The sequence below is a fragment of the Magnolia sinica genome, chromosome 11, assembly GCF_029962835.1.
Source record: "Magnolia sinica isolate HGM2019 chromosome 11, MsV1, whole genome shotgun sequence".
Classification (NCBI taxonomy): domain Eukaryota; kingdom Viridiplantae; phylum Streptophyta; class Magnoliopsida; order Magnoliales; family Magnoliaceae; genus Magnolia; species Magnolia sinica.
The window spans coordinates 53,128,800-53,151,438 of record NC_080583.1 but is presented as its reverse complement, the minus strand read 5'-3'; the positions used below and the strand labels follow the sequence as shown (position 1 = coordinate 53,151,438).

The 22,639-nt window shown below is 41.8% G+C and overlaps 1 protein-coding gene across 2 annotated transcripts in view; it reads left to right on the top strand.

Moving 5' to 3' along the window:
- The first annotated feature begins 16,064 nt into the window (after window positions 1–16,064).
- Window positions 16,065–22,639, top strand: part of LOC131219149 (DExH-box ATP-dependent RNA helicase DExH1) — a 96,377-nt gene continuing 89,802 nt past the window's right edge. The window contains exon 1 of one of the 2 annotated variants that reach the window (XM_058214154.1): window positions 16,065–16,532. In XM_058214154.1, coding sequence (XP_058070137.1) covers window positions 16,272–16,532 — 261 coding nt within the window. In that variant the 5' untranslated portion in view covers window positions 16,065–16,271. The remainder of the gene's footprint in view (window positions 16,533–22,639) is intronic. The other variant, XM_058214156.1, reaches the window with a different exon arrangement.

Genomic DNA, 22,639 nt, shown 5'->3' with positions numbered 1-22,639 from the left:
GCAGGTAGGTGGGACCTACAGAGTTGCTGACACCGGCAACTACACAACTGGTGTGAGGTACACCAACCAATCTGGTTCCACGTAGGTGGGTCCTGTCCAGATGGACGGATGGTGTGGATGAAATCCACACGTCAGATGGGTCCCACATGTATGGGCCATGGCCACCCCACTTCTCTCTCTCTCTCTCTCTCTCTATATATATATATATATATATAATATTTATATTATATTAACATGCATTCAAACGTCCAACCCTGGACATCCATTTGATGGATGGTCTAGGACTGGACTCCATGTGGGACCCACCGTCCTAGGTGCTGGACGGTGGAGTCACACGTGGGGATCAAGGTGGATCCACACAATCTGGACGGTCCAGATTATTAAATATATTAGGGTGGCCCACCAGCAGATGACGGTGTGGATAACATCATCAAGGAGGGTCCCACGTGTTGCACTCAACACGGACGATGTGGATATAAATCACATGCATCATGGTGGTAGGGTCCACGTAACTTGCTGGTGTCCAGGGCAGTAGCAGCTGCCCGCTGCATGGGACCCGCTGTCCAAATGGACGGCTTGGATCTAAACACATCAAAGGTGAATCCACAATGGACGAACGGGGTGGATTTTTGCATACATCTTGGTGGTCCCCACCATCCAGAACACTGGACAGTGTGGATGGAAGGCACATGCATCATGGTCAGGGGTCCCACGGACTTGCTGACGGACGGTTTAGGTAAAAACATACCTCATGGTGGGGTCCATCGTCCTAGTTAGTGGATGGCTAGATAAAATACATGCATCAGGTGGTCCACCATCAGATGGACGGCCTAGAGAAACAATACGTCAGGTGGGTCTCACTGTCCAGATTTGCTGGACGGTGAGGATTTCTCACATACTCCAAGGTGGGCTCCACCATGATGGATGGCGTGGATGCATGCATCAGGTGGGCCATCAAACAACAACGAAAAAAAAAAACGAGAGAGGGAGAGAGAGATGGAGATCGGAGTAGCGAAGGGACCTCGCCACTATGGGTCCCTCTTTAATACAACACATACATCAAGATGGGTCCCACATATGTGGGCCTTCAAATCACGAATTAAGTAATAAAATTACCTGTTCACACCCCAAGTATAGGGTTGTGATGTAGTAATAAACTCAGTGGATGGGATTCAACGGTCGAGATTGATTTTGGAGGGTGGGATTGGGTGGTAGGAAGGTGGGCCACACCTAGCTTTCTCATGGAGCTTGGACATTTGCTCCTCTCATGGGGTTGCTTGGGAGTGAAGAGAGAGAGAGATGAGAGAAAGGGGTTGTAAGAGAGAGGGATGGGTGAGTGATGGGGTGAGATGGCTGATGGGTGATGGATGTGTACTTAGTTGTAAGAGAGAGTTGACTTGGCGGAGGGTGGTTGTACTTGGGGATGGGATAGGTACTTGACAAGATTGATGTGATTGATGGGACATGTTATCTTGGGTTTAGCAAATGCGCGGTGTTTTCTTGAATTAGACGCGGGCCTACATCTCTTGGCCTGTGTATCGCTTCGGCGCGCGAGACGCGGCATTGGAACCTCGACGACGGCGCGGTCGTAAGGATACAAGTCTCGAGTCAAGCTGACTTTAGAATACGGGATATGACTCAGGGTTGCGCACAATTACCGAAATCATATCGCTGGTCACCGAAATTCGACCATGAGGATCCGGAAGCCTACGAAACGGTACGTGCTAGGATACTGTAACGCCCCGTGTTTTCAGGACCCGAGTATATAATCCGTTTCCCAAAAACTCGAGTGTTAGCTTATAAAATCCAGTGTAAATTTGAACCATTATCATTAATCAGAGTTAACAGCAATGAAGCTAGAATAAGCCATTCATGTATAAAAATATTCTGATCATTACAAAATTCCAAATGTAGTGCCTATACAGGACTTATACAATCTCAAATACAAAGTTCATTAATAACAAAAACCAGACACCTATCATGTAATGGTGGAACTCAATATGGGCTGCAGGGACCCCGCCTAGCTTCCCAGATAACCAATTTACTCTAGCGACCCAGTGAACGTCATTAGCTCGCTCTACTAGCGTCAATGGCCATCGCTGTAAGGAACACCATTTAAGATTGCACACTTATCATTCATAATCCAATATAGATCGCAAGTCATGAAAATGGATATATTAAACAGGGCACTTTATAATCATAAACATATACTCAAAAACTTAGCAAATCAACAAAATCTCTTCATAAGCAGAATATAATACCAATTGCAATATAAGGGAATACATCCAAAAAATCAAACACTCAATCATACGACTTTCTATTAGACCCAAAATCACATTGTACGTGAACTCTGCAAGTGGCTAGAAAATCGATAAGCAAACTTCAGCTCTACCCGAAAATCATGGTATAAGTGAAATTCGTAAGGTGAATAGAAAACCAACCTGTAAACCTCTACTTCACTCGAGAAGCCTATCGCACGTGAACTTCGCAAGATGGCTAGAAAATCGATAAGCAAACTTTAGCTCCACCTGAAAATCATGGTACGACTGAACTCCACAAGATGAAGAGACAATCAACATACAAACTCTAGACCACCCAAAAATCATATCATAAGTGATCACCACAAGATGGCTAGAAAATCGATAAGTGAACTTCAACTCAACCCGGAAATCATGGTACAAGTGAACACTGTAAGATGACTAGGAAACCAACATACAAACATATACTTTACCCGAAAATCATATCGTACGTGAACACCACAAGATGGCTAGGAAAATACTAAGCGAACACCCGCTCCACTAGAAAATCATGGTATGACTGAACACCATAAGATAAAGAGATAAACAACACACAAACTCTAGACTACCCAAAACTCATATCGTACGTGAACACCACAAGATGGCTAGAAAATTGATAAGCGAACTTCAGCTCCACCCAGAAATCATGGTACGACTAAACATCGCAAGATGGCTAGGAAACAAACATACAACTCTAGACCACCCGAAAATCATATTGTACGTGAATAACGCAAGATGACTAGAAAATCGATAAACGAACTTCAGCTCCACCCGAAAATCATGGTACGACTGAACACCACAAAATGGCTAGGAAACAATAGGGTATGTGAATATAACCATCAAGCCACAAAAGGGCACCAACGACCCATCAAAGCCACGTAGGGCAAATATATGATCCAAGCCACGTAGGGTAAATATGCAGTCCGAGACATGTAAGGCATATGCGTGATCCATGTCGCGTAAGTCAAATGTGGACCGCAAGATGGTGAGTTCATGACAAGTCTCATTTGTTACATCACTCAATCACAAACGACATGCATACAGTTAATTAACTATGTACGACTAAACATAGCATGTTATCATCAATCATTTATGCATGTTATAATTTAAGAGAGACGTCTACCATCTAACATAACAATTTAGCCTATTCAATAGTAAGGTAAGCAATTCAATTAGAGGAATCATGCCATCATCTATATCCAGATTGATGAAATTAAGTGGGAAGCTCAAAGGGTGAGTCCTCACTTTAGGATTTAGTTTGCGTTGTCTGATAGTGTGTGTGCTTCTTAGGATTGAATCCTACCAGTTTGAAATTGTAAGAGGTCGGCTCGATCTTACATTGACTGTCTTGATTTTTCTTCTTTTTGCCTAGAGCTCAAACATGGTGAATTCAAGAGACGTGTAAGGTTCCTATATATTCAAATGAAATTTAGAATTAAATATCAAGACTTTAGAACTTAGAACATGGAGGCACTACTTACCTATTCCACCGAGTCAACCCAACTCAGATTCGGGTCCAAGCACCACTCAACACCGAGTCGACTCAAACAGGCCTTGCGAGTTAACCAACGAGTTGAGGTAGCCGCATGCTCCCTCTTTCCTTTCTCTTTGCTGGAAGTCTGGAATGTCTAGCAAAGGTCTGGACCGAGTTAACTCAGACTCAACTCGGCAGCAAGTCAGGGTTGTGAGTTGTCTTGATTCCCAACTCTCTTCTTCTTCTCCTTCCTTCCTTTCTCCCTTTCTTCCTCTTCTTCTTCCTTTCACTCCCTCAACCTCATCCTTTGCTAGGATATCCAACTAGGCCTGGACCAAGCCCAAGTCTGACTCGACCGACCCAAACTCGGTTTCGACAGAGTCGACTCGGCTTCAACAGGGCAACAACCCCATGACTCTCTTTCTCTCTTCGTTCTCTTCCTCTCATTGCCCTTCTCCTTTTCTTTCTTGCTATCTTCTTTATTTTATTTTCATTGGAATGATAAAATTACCTGTTCACACCCCAAGTATAGGGTTGTGATGTAGTAATAAACTCAGTGAGACCGAGGTCGAATCCCAAGGGACTGATACTTGTACGTTACCTAAAACTAGGTATAAAATAGAACTAGCCTAAGATGAAATCTAAATCGAATATAAAGTGATGAATAATGGTGAAATATTAATGTAAACTTAAGAAGTTTAGAGGTAGGAAACTAGGGATTCAGAGGATCCACTTGTAGAGATCAGGGAGATCTTATGCCTGCATCAAGAATCATGGAAATTAAACTGAACTTATTTGATCTAGTTTTCATGAGATGAAAGGTATATGAATTAGAATGGATTCCATCACCAAACCATGCCCAGGAGACACAGTAAACAACAAAATTAAACTAATTACCAACCAACCAACAATGTATGAAGATTAGGAAGAGTACCGTCATCCGACCATGCCCATGAGATAATAATGAACAACAGGGCTTCCTGACATCATGCACATAAAAGGAAAGGAACATGTTCAAAGCTATCGCAGACCCATTGTAATTTCAGTCACAACAGACCATTAAAAACTGAAAACATTCCCTTAATAATCAAACCACAATCAAGTTCAATTCACAATTAAATAGTTAAATCAACAAATAGAGTCTCTCATCTCACTACAAGCTTCACCTCTTAACCCTAGCTAAGAGGTTCAGCCAAACATGATTGGACTAGCTCTCAAGAGATATTATAAAAAGAAGCAGTAAAAAAAAAAAATCTGAAATTACACTTTCTTTCTCTGCTCCAATTCCTCAGCTGCTCCCGTCCTTGAATGCCCTTTCTCCTCTTGGATCCTCCTTTATATAAGCATTAGGGCCAATGCTGTGGCTGCTGGAGTCGGTGCAGAAGCTCCTAGAAAGCTTCTTACGCAGCACAGGCGGTGCAGCAGCGTGCGCAGCAACAGAAAACGCAAAAGGACTTGCATTTGGATCGAGTTTGCTCGGCTATTCTTCCAAATATCTCAAAAACGACGTCATGGACAGGGTTAGGGCCACCCTTTCAAGAGGTTGAATGGTGTGGATCATTGATCCGATCACGGACGGCGGCCCGCAACTACCCACAATTTTTGATTTTCCCGGACGCGCGTAAAGCCTACGCGAACTTGCTGACGTGTTCGGTGGGCCCCGTAGTGATGTTTTTAATGAAATCCACCCCATCCATCAGATTCCTCTCGATTTTTCGGTCAGAATGGACTAGTTTTTGTCGAGTTTTGGTGTGGTCCACATGATTTTCCATATTGCCGTTCAACCTGCGTTTGAACGGTATTCTCCTGTGTATGCGAGCATAGATCAGGAAAAACCTCATGTGTACGGTCGGTTTGACCTTCTGAAACAAATGGACGGTCCAGATCATCCTGTTGGTGGCCCACACTAAGATGACGGACGGACAACTCGTTCGTCTGTTGTAAACAGAGGTGGACTCTGTTGCGGGCGGAACTTGCGGTCAAACGCAAGTTGGACCTTTTCCTTTGCTCGGTGCACTGCGAGTGCACAACCCATGTGCACTCCCACGTATGCACGGTGGGTTCCAGCTTGATGCATGTGATAAATCTAATCCGTCCATCCTCTTTTTCATTTAATTTAAGGGGTTGATACCGAAATTGAGGTATATCCAGAGATTAGGTGGGCCCAAAATCGATGGTTTATGGGTTGATCTATCAGTTGGGCCACTTCCATAAAGATCCAAGGGTTCAAATTTGACATGTACAGTTCATTTATGGTCCTCAGGCCATGTATAACGTTGGGAGCCGATCAGATGGTGGGAACTCTGTGATCTTGCATTATAGATGTCTTTCAACCCTGTTTAAAGTGAGTGGCTGGAATTTCTCTGATCTCCATTGTGTAAATCCTCTATCTTGGTCCCATAGAGTCCCGTCCAATGCCTTGGTGATGCTTGAGCGTTAAATCCATGCTTTTAATACTCTTTCTCAATTAAAGCTCCTTGTTACATCCTGCAACAAAAACACAGTTAAATTATAATATTAAGCATTATCGTGTACGTAAAATCAGGTAGTAATCGGGGTCTGCTATGCAATATTCGACCCTCAACACAACCCCCAACCAGCATTTTGCTAGTCCCGAGCAAATTATGCGAAAAATAAGTTGAGAATTACAGGATAATTTCTATAAAATCGAATGATTTTGAAAAACAATCCAAATCCTAGAACTAGATGGGAGAATCTGCTGGTTGGTAATATCCTAGGTGGGAGAATCTGCTGGTTGGTAATACTTATTATCACTCATGATATAATCACGCATTATTTTCTTTTTATCAGATGGGTAATAATAATTCTCACAACCATAATTATGATAACCCCAACACTCACGTATTATTTTGTTAATCCGTGGGGTGTAATTGTTCTCCTGCATATAATCACGTAAGGACTTCTTAGCCGGTGGATCTTTATATTCTGATCAATTTTCACTGATAGTTTCAGAAAAGTTTTGAGACATAGGTTGATATATATCTTCATCATCCCAAAATAGGTTATTCTTCTCAGCATACTGACATTCCCACTCGTGCATATACATGATGAAACCCTTAATCTAAATTTAATCCTAAGAAAAATAGAAGAAAAGATCCTAAAGTAATGTGGAAAGTAAGAGGAGGAGAAGTTAGAAAGAAGGTACCAAATGAGAAGTTCCTATGTTAAGATCCTGTAAAAGAAAACAAAAGAGATTAGTTTCTAAAATAGAAGGTCTAAAGTAGAAAGTTACTTAAAGGAAGAGTCTAAATCTAAAGTTAGAAAATAGAAAATTTCTAAAAAAAGAAAGCCTAGAATTAAAAAATTTTTAAAAAATAAAACCCTAATTCTAAAAATAGGAAAAATAGAGAATTTAGAAAGGGATTACCAAATTAGAAGCTTATGTCAGGATCCTACAAAATAGGAAAACAGGTTAGTTTGTAAAAAATAAAATAAGAAAAAACTTTAACCTAAAGTTAGTAAAATCCTAATCTTAAACTAATTCTAAAACTAATTAATCTCAGAAAAACGTAACCGTCAATCCCCGGCAACGGCGCCAAAAACTTGTTTACTCCCCAAGTATAGGGTTGTGATGTAGTAATAAACTCGGTGAGACCGAGGTCGAATCCCAAGGGACTGAAACCTGTACGTAATCTGAAACTAAATAGAACTAGAACTAGAATGAGATGAAATCTAAATCGAGTGTAATTTGATGAATAATTGTGAAATAAATTAATTAAAAACTAATAAAAATAAAGGTGAGAGCTAGGGTGCCAAGGATTCACTTGTAGCATTTGGGAAGCTACCATGTATAATTCAAGGACACAGCTGGAATCAGAGTCCTATCTTATCCAGCTAGTAGGAAGAGATTTGTCAGATCTCTGAACTTCTTATGGATCTAATCATCAACAGATAAGATTGGTGAAGATTTGGAAGTGATCCCGTCACCTAATCATGCCCAGGAGACGATGGCAAACAACAACGATTTACTAATCTTATGGCCAATCATAAGAGAATTGTGAAAGTTAGGAAGGGTTCCGTCACCCTACCATGCCCATGGGACGATGGTGAACAACGGGTCTTACTAATTTCACAATCTCAATAATGGAAAACATACTTAAAGCTATCACAGATCCATTGTAATTTAAGTCACAACAAACCATTAAAAACTAAAAGTATACCTTCATAATCAAACTAAAATCCAAAAGAATCCATAAAACATTAATTAAAGCAAAACAACCATCCTAATCATGCTACAAGCTTCACCTCTTAGCCCTAGCTAAGAGGTTCAGCCAACCATAGACATGATCAACTAAAGTCTCTTAAAACATCAAAAGAAGGAAAGAAATTAAAGAGGAAAAGGAAAAGGGAAACTCTACGCTGATGGCCGTCCACCCTCTTTCTCTCTCTCTCTCTTTCTTCCCACGTCCAAGCTCGCAAGGTGCCTCCACGGCTGCCCTAGATCATCTCCTCCCCCTCTCTCATGTTTACAACCTCCGTTTATAGCTACTGGAAGGCTGGAGTCGGTGGCAGAGTCGCAATAAGAAACGGAGTGCAACTTTTCGCAGCCAAGTTTCAGTGTCTCAAAACTTACCACTTTCCTCGCTCAATTTTCAAAGAAACACCGTCCCTTAGGACGTTTTTGAGTGCTCTACATGATGGACGGTTCAGATTTACCATATGATGATAGATGGTGGGCCACAACCGCCTGGAAATTCGGATTTTTGCAGATGTGCGAAAGCTTTCGCACCTCTTCGCTGTCGTGATCGGTGGACCCCACAGAGGTATTTTTGGGAAAATCCACACCGTCCATTGGATTCAGGACAAAATTTCAATCAAGAATGGATGGTTTTGAACGTCTATTGACGCGGCCCAGAGAAGAAATCACGCCAAAAATCGTTTTGAACGTCGCAGGACCGTCTGTTTGTGGCCTCTGTATCGCGCACATGTGCACGCATGGGTATAAAATTTCAGCATGGTTTTGTAGCATTCGAGGCCGTCTACACGATGAACGGCTCGGATCCATCGTACAGGTGATGTGTGGGTCCCACAGTCATCCACAAAAAGGGCCAACGGCCGTTTGTTGCGTAGCTGAAAACGGAAACTTCCGTTTCTGTGAAGGTTGCCACTGGCACGGGTGGGCGTTGGTCCAGTGCGGCTCGCGTACATGTACTCGTGCAATGTACACACCCCATATACAGGCCCCACTGTGATGTGTTTCAAAAATCTGATCCATTCATTCATTTTCTCATCTTATTTAAACCGTCGAGACCAAAGTTGAGACAGTTCCAGACATCAGGTGGGCCCCAAATTAAAGATTAATAGGATGATCTGTCTGTTAGGCTACTTTCTGAGATCTTCAATGGTTGAAATTTAATATGTACGGTTAATTTATAGCCCCCATCACATGTATGAAGTTTCGTATCAATCGGATGGCGAAAACCCTGTGATCTTGCATTCTGGACCATTTTCGAACCTTTTTAATGTGAACGGCTTGATTTCCTCGGATCCCTTGCTTGTAAATCCGTTGATCTTAGTCCTCTGGAGTCTGTTCCTTGCTCTGGTGACTTCGGAGCGTTAAATCCATGCTTTTAGCATCCTTTCCAGTTCAAGCTTGTAATTGCACCTTGCATCATAAGCACGATTACAACAGGCCGTTAAACAGTATTATGTTCATAAATTCAGGCAATAACTGGGGTCTGATATGCAATATTTAACCCTCAACATCACCCACCTCAAGATCCCTTCTTCCTTCTTCCATCAATGCATTCTAGAGCTCCAATAGATGGGATTCAACGATTGAGATTGATTTAGGAGGGTGGGATTGAGTGGTAAGAAGGTGGGCCACACCTAGCTTTCTCTTGGAGCTTGAACGTTTGCTCCTCTCATGGGGTTGCTTGGGAGTGAAGAGAGAGAGAGATGAGAGAAAGGGGTTGTAAGAGAGAGGGATGGGTGAGTGATGGGGTGAGATGGCTGATGGGTGATGGATGTGTACTTAGTTGTAAGAGAGAGTTGACTTGGCGGAGGGTGGTTGTACTTGGGGATGGGATAGGTACTTGACAAGATTGATGTGATTGATGGGACATGTTATCTTGGGTTTAGCAAATGCGCGGTGTTTTCTTGAATTAGACGCGGGCCTACATCTCTTGGCCTGTGTATCGCTTCGGCGCGCGAGACGCGGCATTGGAACCTCGACGACGGCGCGGTCGTAAGGATACAAGTCTCGAGTCAAGCTGACTTTAGAATACGGGATATGACTCAGGGTTGCGCACAATTACCGAAATCATATCGCTGGTCACCGAAATTCGACCATGAGGATCCGGAAGCCTACGAAACGGTACGTGCTAGGATACTGTAACGCCCCGTGTTTTCAGGACCCGAGTATATAATCCGTTTCCCAAAAACTCGAGTGTTAGCTTATAAAATCCAGTGTAAATTTGAACCATTATCATTAATCAGAGTTAACAGCAATGAAGCTAGAATAAGCCATTCATGTATAAAAATATTCTGATCATTACAAAATTCCAAATGTAGTGCCTATACAGGACTTATACAATCTCAAATACAAAGTTCATTAATAACAAAAACCAGACACCTATCATGTAATGGTGGAACTCAATATGGGCTGCAGGGACCCCGCCTAGCTTCCCAGATAACCAATTTACTCTAGCGACCCAGTGAACGTCATTAGCTCGCTCTACTAGCGTCAATGGCCATCGCTGTAAGGAACACCATTTAAGATTGCACACTTATCATTCATAATCCAATATAGATCGCAAGTCATGAAAATGGATATATTAAACAGGGCACTTTATAATCATAAACATATACTCAAAAACTTAGCAAATCAACAAAATCTCTTCATAAGCAGAATATAATACCAATTGCAATATAAGGGAATACATCCAAAAAATCAAACACTCAATCATACGACTTTCTATTAGACCCAAAATCACATTGTACGTGAACTCTGCAAGTGGCTAGAAAATCGATAAGCAAACTTCAGCTCTACCCGAAAATCATGGTATAAGTGAAATTCGTAAGGTGAATAGAAAACCAACCTGTAAACCTCTACTTCACTCGAGAAGCCTATCGCACGTGAACTTCGCAAGATGGCTAGAAAATCGATAAGCAAACTTTAGCTCCACCTGAAAATCATGGTACGACTGAACTCCACAAGATGAAGAGACAATCAACATACAAACTCTAGACCACCCAAAAATCATATCATAAGTGATCACCACAAGATGGCTAGAAAATCGATAAGTGAACTTCAACTCAACCCGGAAATCATGGTACAAGTGAACACTGTAAGATGACTAGGAAACCAACATACAAACATATACTTTACCCGAAAATCATATCGTACGTGAACACCACAAGATGGCTAGGAAAATACTAAGCGAACACCCGCTCCACTAGAAAATCATGGTATGACTGAACACCATAAGATAAAGAGATAAACAACACACAAACTCTAGACTACCCAAAACTCATATCGTACGTGAACACCACAAGATGGCTAGAAAATTGATAAGCGAACTTCAGCTCCACCCAGAAATCATGGTACGACTAAACATCGCAAGATGGCTAGGAAACAAACATACAACTCTAGACCACCCGAAAATCATATTGTACGTGAATAACGCAAGATGACTAGAAAATCGATAAACGAACTTCAGCTCCACCCGAAAATCATGGTACGACTGAACACCACAAAATGGCTAGGAAACAATAGGGTATGTGAATATAACCATCAAGCCACAAAAGGGCACCAACGACCCATCAAAGCCACGTAGGGCAAATATATGATCCAAGCCACGTAGGGTAAATATGCAGTCCGAGACATGTAAGGCATATGCGTGATCCATGTCGCGTAAGTCAAATGTGGACCGCAAGATGGTGAGTTCATGACAAGTCTCATTTGTTACATCACTCAATCACAAACGACATGCATACAGTTAATTAACTATGTACGACTAAACATAGCATGTTATCATCAATCATTTATGCATGTTATAATTTAAGAGAGACGTCTACCATCTAACATAACAATTTAGCCTATTCAATAGTAAGGTAAGCAATTCAATTAGAGGAATCATGCCATCATCTATATCCAGATTGATGAAATTAAGTGGGAAGCTCAAAGGGTGAGTCCTCACTTTAGGATTTAGTTTGCGTTGTCTGATAGTGTGTGTGCTTCTTAGGATTGAATCCTACCAGTTTGAAATTGTAAGAGGTCGGCTCGATCTTACATTGACTGTCTTGATTTTTCTTCTTTTTGCCTAGAGCTCAAACATGGTGAATTCAAGAGACGTGTAAGGTTCCTATATATTCAAATGAAATTTAGAATTAAATATCAAGACTTTAGAACTTAGAACATGGAGGCACTACTTACCTATTCCACCGAGTCAACCCAACTCAGATTCGGGTCCAAGCACCACTCAACACCGAGTCGACTCAAACAGGCCTTGCGAGTTAACCAACGAGTTGAGGTAGCCGCATGCTCCCTCTTTCCTTTCTCTTTGCTGGAAGTCTGGAATGTCTAGCAAAGGTCTGGACCGAGTTAACTCAGACTCAACTCGGCAGCAAGTCAGGGTTGTGAGTTGTCTTGATTCCCAACTCTCTTCTTCTTCTCCTTCCTTCCTTTCTCCCTTTCTTCCTCTTCTTCTTCCTTTCACTCCCTCAACCTCATCCTTTGCTAGGATATCCAACTAGGCCTGGACCAAGCCCAAGTCTGACTCGACCGACCCAAACTCGGTTTCGACAGAGTCGACTCGGCTTCAACAGGGCAACAACCCCATGACTCTCTTTCTCTCTTCGTTCTCTTCCTCTCATTGCCCTTCTCCTTTTCTTTCTTGCTATCTTCTTTATTTTATTTTCATTGGAATGTCCATAAATGTCTGGACTCAGGTAGCATTTGAGTAAGCCCTGCCGACCAGAAACTCAGCCTGAGTTGCTTCCCTCAGTGTAGCAGTAACGACGAGACTCCCTCCTTCTCCTTTCCTCCTGTTAAGAGGACCAATCGCAATGGCCTTAGACTCGATGCGGGCTCGGGTAGTGGCCTAGTGCGGCAATGAACTACAAGGAGGGTAGCGTCTCCTTCTCTCTTTCGCTTTCTTGTTTCTCTCTTCTTCTTCCTTTTTTTTTTCCAATTTGGACAGGGGAGAAATCCTGCTCAGATCGTAGCTTGGCCGAGTCTGCGACTTGGTGTAGCAGCAGTGCCTCTTGCTTTTTATTCACTCCTTCTCTCTCTCTTTTTTTCTTCTTCGGATGGCTGCCCTAAAAGGATGATATTTATAGCCCTTTCTCTGCCCTAAAATAGTTGTAACAAATTTTCGGATTAGCTACAGAACGAGTTCTAATCTGCTCGTAAACTCAGTTTGTTAGGTTCGTTGGATGTTGATCACCACCAAAACCCTTACAAGGCTTCTATTAGATCTTAGGGATTAGTTTTTAAGACCCTGGCTACCTAAAGGATGGTCTAGATCAGCAAGTGGGATCCACGCACAAGTGGTGGGTTTTTCAAACAGACGGAGAAGATGATGGACCCGTCCATGGTAGTTTTTCATTGGATGGATTATCATCCAATCTGAAGCTCCTGGAAGGATCGGATTGGTCCCCAGAGACTTGTGGGATCCACTAAATGGGATGGTGATTAACATATTTCAAAGATTTAGCTTCAACAGCAGCGGCGGGTTAAAGCACAAGCAAAAGTGGAGGAAGCCCTACTCTGAAGGCCTGGGATTTGCTGAGGTGGAGGGCTGGGATCACGTGAAGAGGTTTCACGTGGATCGCCAGCATGGAGAGACGAGAAAGGACGGAATCCTTTCCATTTTTGGAATAGTGGTTGCACACAGCCTCCTTACGCCCGTGTTTGTGCAGCTGCATGTACGAGTAATCGAGTGAACCTTTGGGGGTTTGGACAGATTCAAAACCCCTACCAGATGGACGGTTTGGATCACCCATTGGTGGGCCATGATCGATGCCACTAGGGGCACTTTTCAAACGTTGCTGTAAGCAGGAGAAAGGGGAGAGAAAAACTCTCTTTTTTAAGGTAGCTCGCTAATTGTACTCATGCAGTAAATGTGGGGACCACAATGATATTCTGATGGATCCGGGCCGTTCATTCATTTTGCCAGCTCATTTTGGAACCCGATCCAAAGAATGAGGTAGATCCATGGCCTAGGTGGGCCATATCAACTGAAATATGGCCATTAGGGGTCAATTATCCTCGATTTGATGGTGATTTGGGGTCCACTCTCGCAATTAGGGTCTTTCATCTAACTAACGAGCCGATCAGGGCCACCATCTATTTTAAATTGATAAAGATGGCCCACCATAGTGTTTGTTCTTGAGTTTAAAATTGTGATTTCTGCCTACCCAACAGTTGGATTATTTCCAAATTCGATCCCTAAGCTTCCTGGTCCATTCTAGAGGAAATTCGGTGATAGTTACCAAGTTGGATGGATGGCTTGTTATACAGATGAATGCTGTACAAGACGGTTCAGATGAATAGATCGAGAATCACTGTATGACTAAGTTACTTGTGTTCCCACACATGTGTCAGTTAAATTAGATTTCCATGGTAACACCTAAGCACTGAAAGTACGGGGTGTTACAGATACGGGTCTTACAATTCCAAAATTCAAAAAATCTGCAACCCACGGACAGAATCGTCTACCTGATTCTGGGTCGCATGCACCCGTCCTTTCCAATCCTCCACACCTACCAGCCGAATTTTGCAAAATCCCAAGTTGGATTCGACGTGTTGAGATTTCTCTCATTTTCTCCCCACCGGCGGTATAGGCATAGCTGGATAGGGAATAGGGGGTTGACATATAGTGTTGTACACGCTAGACCGTATACACGCCATCAAGCAGGGGGCTTTTGCAGACCAAGAGGCGATACAAGTTCAAACCTGAATCCGCTCATGGTTACAGGTCGATGGGTATCGCAATACCTTTCGGAAGGGAGATATTCATACATATACGATCACCCTTCCGCCAGACGATCTAGTGTGCGAATGCCCGATTTGCAACCCGCAACGTGGTAAGAAGGTTATCCTGCCCACTGTATCTTGAAATCAGCTTTCGGAAGGGAAGGTTTTAAACTGAATTGTAGAAGGTCAGTGATGATCGAAGGAGTTGCTGGTGTAGACATCAAACGTTCTCCCCCTGGAGATAACTCTCCGCATTTCTCAGAATCCTCTCGCACGCGAATACAGTGCATTGAATATAGAGTACTGACGACAACAGAGTCGTCTGACAATCTTCTACTGTCATTTCGAATTTTTGGATAGAGGATGTATTCGCGCGCATGGTTTTCCACGCATCTCAACTCCAAGCCAAACACCGTAAATGTCAAATCAAGCCCTCTAATACTATACAATACAGTCTAATATGTGAATCCAAACATTTACTCCTCCCCTGACACTAGTGTGTTGGAGAGCACTGCCTCCGATAGCACCTAGAGGAGCTTGATGGATATGATTGGGATCAGTTGGAGAATGGGGTTTGTCTTAATGCTTACTGGTGCCAGAAATATGGGAAGAGGACGATCTTTGCGCTGGTCCATCCCTCTTAGCCGAGGCATATATATAACCGAATGCGCAAATCATATAAAACCGAATGTACAAATCATCACTCTGATGTTTGATGTTGAATGTAAAACTAAAATTGTGAAATAATGGATTGATCTATACATATCAATGATAAATATTTGAGAACAAAATATGAAGATTATTTATTTATAGAAAAGAGAGCTGAAGTAATTCAACCTCCTACGACTGTTTTAAGTGTCCATTGTGCAAGAGTTAGCACACCATATTTCGTTGAAATACTTTAGAATCCATGTTTATTTGAAATGCTCTAATTCGTAAAAGAGTCCAAGTACGCCGCCCCTTACAAGTACTGGGGGTCAATAATATGCTCATTATAAATATCCAACAGCCAGATATCCAGACCACTGACTTAATAGAAGTCTTATATGCTAAACCACTAAAAACCTTCTATGTTGTCTGTCGGGCCAATTGTGTTTTTCATGTTCCATCTTATCCGTTAAGAAGGTGCATCTGATGAGGACGAATGCACGCACAGAAAACCAGGACATTTAAGGATTCAGTGGGCAACAACGTGTTAAATCATATGTAAAATTTCTAAAATCATGTGTTTTAACCGACCTGAGCTTGGGATCAACCTGAGTTTGGGGATAAAATAGATGGGGTGATGTCCGGATTTGATGCCATTAAAACACCATAGTGGGCTCCACACGTTCAATTTGTACGCTGGGCTTAACATAGAAACGTTAGTAGCGGATCCGCTCTCGTTCTTAAATATAACCTAAAAAACTAAGACTAGCAAGGGTCGAAATACGGATGCACTACTAGAGAGGGTAAGCTGCGGCATAGGTCTAATAAGCATCAGGCCCAATTCCACAGTGAACGTCGGCGTCAGCGAGAGAAGAGAAAGAAGAGACGCAGCAGGGCGGATGTTGAGTTGATGTCCCTTTTATTACTGGGATTGGGAGGTAGTGGGAGCACAAGTGTGAGGTGGTGTTGGTGCGGTAGGAGTGGGACGTCTGTTCTTCGTCTTCCATTTGGATTTCGAGCTATCATGTCTGGCCAGGGCCATCATCATCATCATCCCAACTCCAACATGAGAGGCAGGAGGGGTGGTGGTAGAGGAGGAGGGCGTGGTGGTGAGCAGAGGTGGTGGGATCCTGTCTGGCGGGCTGAACGTTTGAGGCAGAAGGCTGCTGAGGTATTGCCTCTCTCTCTCTCTCTCTCCCAAAATAACAAAAAGGAAACAAAAACGAAAAAGAAAAGAAACACATGGCTCTGCTTACTATTATGATACGAATTCATTCAGATGATTATGACCGACTATCCTCAAGGAGGGTGCACTGCTGGTAGCACGTGGTCCTGAAATCTTGGTGAGTCGATGGTCCTGATGATCCAACTAAGAGCATCCTGATGCCCTTAATGTCCATTTTGCAGGACCTTAATTTATGATTTTGGGGTCACTTTCAATCCTCAGTGGACCCCTTCAGTCTATGGTCCACCATGATCAGAGTTGGACCACTTGGCCACAAGAAGGAAGTCGCAGCTTTAGTGGCTGTTTGGCATCTTGTATTTGAGGCGCTGTGCATTTGGAGTTAAATGGAATCAGAGGTATTTGAAATACACAGTTTTGGTTTGTTTTGAAATCTCACCTTTTTTCTGTACTTGGTGTAATTTGAGTGAAATGCCTTTTTTGGCTCCCTTTTAAAGGTAGGAGAGTCGCACGAAACAAAGGTGTTGCTAAGCTACTAATCTCAAGTTCAATTGTAACACTAAAATCACATCAATAGAATGATCCAAATTCTCCAAACGTGGGCCATTTAAATGGATGATTAAAAAACGTTGGTGAGTCGCACGTTTGTGATTCTTACATTTGTGGCAAGTTCAATTGTATCACTTATTATAAATAAGGGTTGGGCGTCCAACCCTAGGCACCCTTTTCTTCTCTCTCAAATATTTTCTTCTCTGACCCAGTATAAGAGCAAGAAAAGCTCTCTTCTTGATCTCTCTTCCTCGTTTATCCTTTCTTCTTCCGTCTTCTCTTTCTCTTCTCTCTTCTTCCTTTATTTTTCCTCTTGGAGATTTGGTTTGAGAGTCGGTGTGGTCTATTTGGCAATGTGATTGGATTCTTTGTGGAAGGTTCTTGTGGGTGCTTTAGATTTTGTAATGTGTTGTTGTTGCTACTTGTTTGTTTTTTAGATGATTTCTAGTGCATATTTTTTTTTTTTCCCTTCTAGGTGCTTAGTTTCCTCTATTGGAGTTAATTACAAGGATGAGGTGTGGTGTAACGTGGTCCCTATGGATCCATGCCACATTTTGTTAGGGAGACCATGGTTGTGGGACCAAGATATGGTGCATTTGACTCGGGCTAACATCTATTCCTTCTTTAAGGATGGTATTAATATCACATTGTACCCAATGAAACATCTTCCAACTCCCAAATTTGATGAAGACGAGGGTAAACAATCGCTCAGTGTAGAAAAGTTTGAAGAGGGACATAAAGGAGACTGACATCATTTTTGTCTTGGTAAAGAAGACACAAAACAGTTAGGTGTTTTGCCTTCTATGCAAGAGCTCCTTTATAAATATGAAGACTTGGGGCTTGAAGAACTTTTAGTTGGACTTCCTCCTAAGAGGAACATTCAACATCGCATTGATTTAGTGTCGGTATCGAGTCTACTGAATCTTGTGCATTACCTTTTGAGTCTAGTTGAACATGCCGAGCTCCACAAACATGTTGCTAAATTGCTATAGATGGGTTTAATTTGGGAAATCATGTCACCGTGTGTTGTTCTTACATTATTAACCCCCTAATGAAGATGGATATTGGAGGATGTGTGTGGATAGTTATGCGATCAACTGGATTACTATCAAGTGCTGAGTTCCTATTCCTCGCTTGGACAATATGTTGGATATGCTGTATGGAGCGAAGGTCTTTTCAAAGATTGACCTGAGGAGTGGATATCATCATCTACGTATATGGCCCGGGGACGAGTAAAAGACCGCATTTAAGACTCGAGATGGACTGTATGAGTGGCTTGTCATGTCATTTGACCTTTCAATTGCTCCGAGCACTTTCGTGAGATTGATGACCGAGGAACTTCGCTCCTTTATGGGAAAGTTCTTAGTTATTTATTTCGATGATGTTCTTGTTTTTAGTCTTGATTCATCTGTTTGCCTTGATCATTTATGACAAATATTTGATGTACTACAGAGGGAGTCACTATATATTAACTTGAGAAAGTGCTCATTCCTGTTAAAAGTATTTTGCTTTTAGGGCATATTGTGTTTGTAGAGGGATTAAGGTTAACTGAGAGAAAGTCAAGGCCATTGTGGAGTGGCTCACCCTACAAATCATTTTGGAGGTCCATTCTTACCGTGGCTTGGCGACATTTTATCGGAGATTTATCCATAATTTTAGTACAATTATTGCACCTGTCACTGATTGTATGTGCGGTGGCAAGTTCAAAAGGAGTAAGGCAGCGGATTGAAGCTTCAGAGGCTCCAGTTCTTGTCTTCCAGATTTCAATGAAGTCTTTAAAGTGGAAAACAATGCATCAAATGTCAACATTGGTGTGGTGTTGCATCAAGAAGGAAAGCCGATCTCTTTCTTTAGTGAGAAACTGAATGATGCATGACAGAAATACACGTATGATTTCGACTTCCAGGCGTTATGACATTGGAGGCATTATTTGATTCATCGAGAATTCATTCTATACTTGGACCATAAGGAGTTGAGATATCTCAACTCCCAAAGGAAGCTGAATGCTCATCATGTGAAGTGGATGGCTTTCTTGTAAGAATACACTTCTTTTGCGTTACAAAGCTAAGTCAGAACAAAGTGGCATATGCTTTGAGTAGGAGGGTGGCTTTACCAGGAAGACTTGCCATGGAGGTTATGAGATTTGAAGCATTAAAAGAACAATATGAGGGTGGCCCCATCTTTAGCGAAGTGCTTGACAGATGTGTGGATGGATGAGATTTAAAGTGTAAATTCATCTCACATGATGGATTTCTATTTAATTGTTTTCGCTTATGCATTCCCGAAAGATCGTTGCAAGAGAAGATCCTATCTGAACTACATGGAGGAGGTCTGGGTGAGTACTTGAAAAGAGATAAAACATTAGCCATAGTGAATGAAAAATACCATTAGTTCCATATGCGTCGTGATGTTAAACAATTCGTACCACGATGTTGTCGATGCCAAGTCTCTCAAAGTCACATGTAGAATATTAGCCTTTATATGCCACCTCTAATTTTAGTAGGGTGGACATTTCTATGGACTAAATTGTAGGCTTTCCTAGGAATTAGAGGGAAGCGTATTCGATTTTTGTTGTGGTGGACCATTTTTTTTAAATATAAAAATGGCCCACTTCATTCCATGCAAAAGGACAATGGACGCTACACATATCGTTGACATATATTTCACAAAAATTGTGCGACTTTTTGGGGTATTGAAAACAATAACTTTGGACCGTGATTTGAAGTTTGCGGGGCACTTCTAGAGCACTTTACAAAAGTGGTTGGGGACTAAGCTTCAATTCTCTAGCGCATGTCATCATTAAACAGAGGCCAAATTGAAGTAGTCAACAAAAGCCTTGGTAACCTTCTGAGGAGTATCATAGGCAACAACGTATCTCAATGGGACTTGGCTCAATCCCAAGCCGAGATTGCCTACAATAGCTTTGTAAATTGTACCATAAAAAAAAATCCCCATTTGAAATTGTAAATGGGAGAAGTCTGCATCATGTGCTTGACTTAGTATTGTTAATAGTACCAAGGTGTTCCGTAATGGTAACGGTGGCCGTAACAGGCACAACCGTTAACTTTACAATATGGGGCATAACGGCTGTTACGGCCCCATAACAACCATTACGGTCTCTATTTTTTAATTTTTTTTTAATTGAAAAAACCCTCGAAAAACCTATATTTGCCCTGTAAAGTTGATTAAAAAGTATGAAAAACCTGTATATGTCCTGTAATAGACCATTACGGGGCTATTATGGCCTTTATAAGGGATGTAATGTGCTGTTAACGACAATTACAGGTCATTTTTTTCATAACAGTTGTTACGGCCGTTATGACCCCATAACGTGTAACGGTTGCCATCGTTACCTTTACGTAACGGCCTTTATGGCACACCATGACTAGTACAATATTAAGTGAGTGAAGATGCTAACACTTTCGCCAAGCACATCCAAGATTGACAAGGTCAGATAAAGAAGAAGATTGAAGAGAGTAACACTAGGCACAAACAAGCTACGAATGAATATCAGTGCAAATGGATAAATAAGGAAGGTAACTTAGTTATGATTTATCTTAGCAAAGAGATTTTTGAGGGGAATGTACAACAAGCTCAAGTCTAAGAAAATTGGTCCATGCGGAGTCAAAATGAAGTTGGGTTACAATGCCTATATGATCAAGTTACTAAATGACTTAGATATCTCGCCAGTCTTTTAGATACCATGCTGCATTTGCGTGTAAGACGAAGTCATTATTAATATGGATAAACATATCTTGAAGAAAAAAGAGGAAGTTGAACAAGTGTTGCGCTTGCGCATGAAAACTACTAACACTTGACGGGGCCAATATAAGCAATACTAGGTGAAATGGAACAATAAGCCTTATTCTGAATGCACATGGATCACAGGTGACGAATTGAACAGATTGGATCCGAATCTCTACTACTTGTATGCAGTGCCCAACTTGTCAAAGATGAGTTTTTTCCTACCCAAAAGGAATGCGTAGGGCCCAACATATTTTCTCATATGGTAGGCCGACGCTTATGTACGTATTCCAAAGTTTGTCATCTATCCTCAAATTTATTTCTTTCAATTCATCAATAGTAGGCTATCCCCCATCCTCTATTTGTACGGGCGCTATGCCGGGTTGGTTTATCCCTTTTTCGATGCTTTTATCAGTCTCTCGGACGGACTCCCCTGTGCTAGCTATTTCAATTGCGTTAATCATATTTACTTGTGCACGCATGAGGGATGCCCCTAATCCACGACTTCTTTTCATGAACACCGATCGGAACTTGTATGCCTTTGCCATTATTTAACCCCATTGGTTCATCACAATCAAATCCCATAGCTTGCATGATCTTTTGACTCGCTGGGTTGTATCTTCTCAGATCTTCTGCCAAGAGCTTTTTACTAGTCATTACCTTATTGATTTCTTCCATAGCTTCTTGCTTTGGTGGAATATAAAACATTATTCGGGTCGGATTAGTAGAATTCGGCTGCACGCAAAATCTGTTTGGCACAACAGGGAATGGTTTGTCCTCTCTAGTCGTGGCGCAGGTATTGTATAATTCGCCTATTGTATTTTTCGTCTGCAAAACTTTCATATGTTTCGGTGATATCATTATCAGAGGGGGATGTCCCGGCTGCCTTAAAAGCTTTAGGATGAAGTAAAATTTCTTCTACTTTGTTCTGTCATATTCGATTTCGGGGCCTTTGATTGTCTTCTGCTTTCTTCCTTGGCTAGTTCAGCTTGTGCGACCTTTCTTTCTGGTGTTTTGGACTAATGATCTTTCGTCCTTGAACTCTTCTCATCCATTCCTTCTTCTCTTTCCATAGCGACTTCATCATAGTAACATGCATCTACAAAAAATGATTCTGCTACTGTGTATGGTTTTGTATTAGCCATAACCTTGTATTGATAGCCATTTCAACAATATTTGAAACACTAATGTAGCGTGGATGGCACGATACCATACTGGTGCCTCTAAGATCGCTCTAAAAGCAAGTTATTGGTTGTTATTGCGTCAATTACATGGCATACAACCTTCGTAACCAAACTTTCAATTTCTAATACTAGTATAATCATTCCTAGTGCGTTTTGACCATCTTGATTGAAGCCTTGAATCATCATCCTGTTGGTACGCAAGTGCGAGTGGTGATATCTCAATCTAGCAAGCATGCTTAGCTGTAAGAGGTTTGTTGTAGAGCTGTTATCTAGCAGTATACGTTTGACTTGTTTCTCATGAATATAGCCAATGACCATGAACGGTCGGTTGTGTTCTTTCTCGCCTAACATCAAGTTGTCATCGCAAAAGGTGACAACGGACATACAGTCGATTGTCCATCTTTTCAGATGTGGCATCCTGATTTGTACCGTCATCATTTTTTGCTTCTGTATTTTCCATTTTAGTTAGTACTTCTCTTACTCCATTGTCAGACAATGCCTAAATTAACATTTGACGGGAATTTTTTGATAAGCACAGCGCGTCGTATATGCTTAACCGAGCGGGGATCTTTTTCAAGTGACTTATGACATCGTAAGTCATCCCTTAGTTAATGGTGT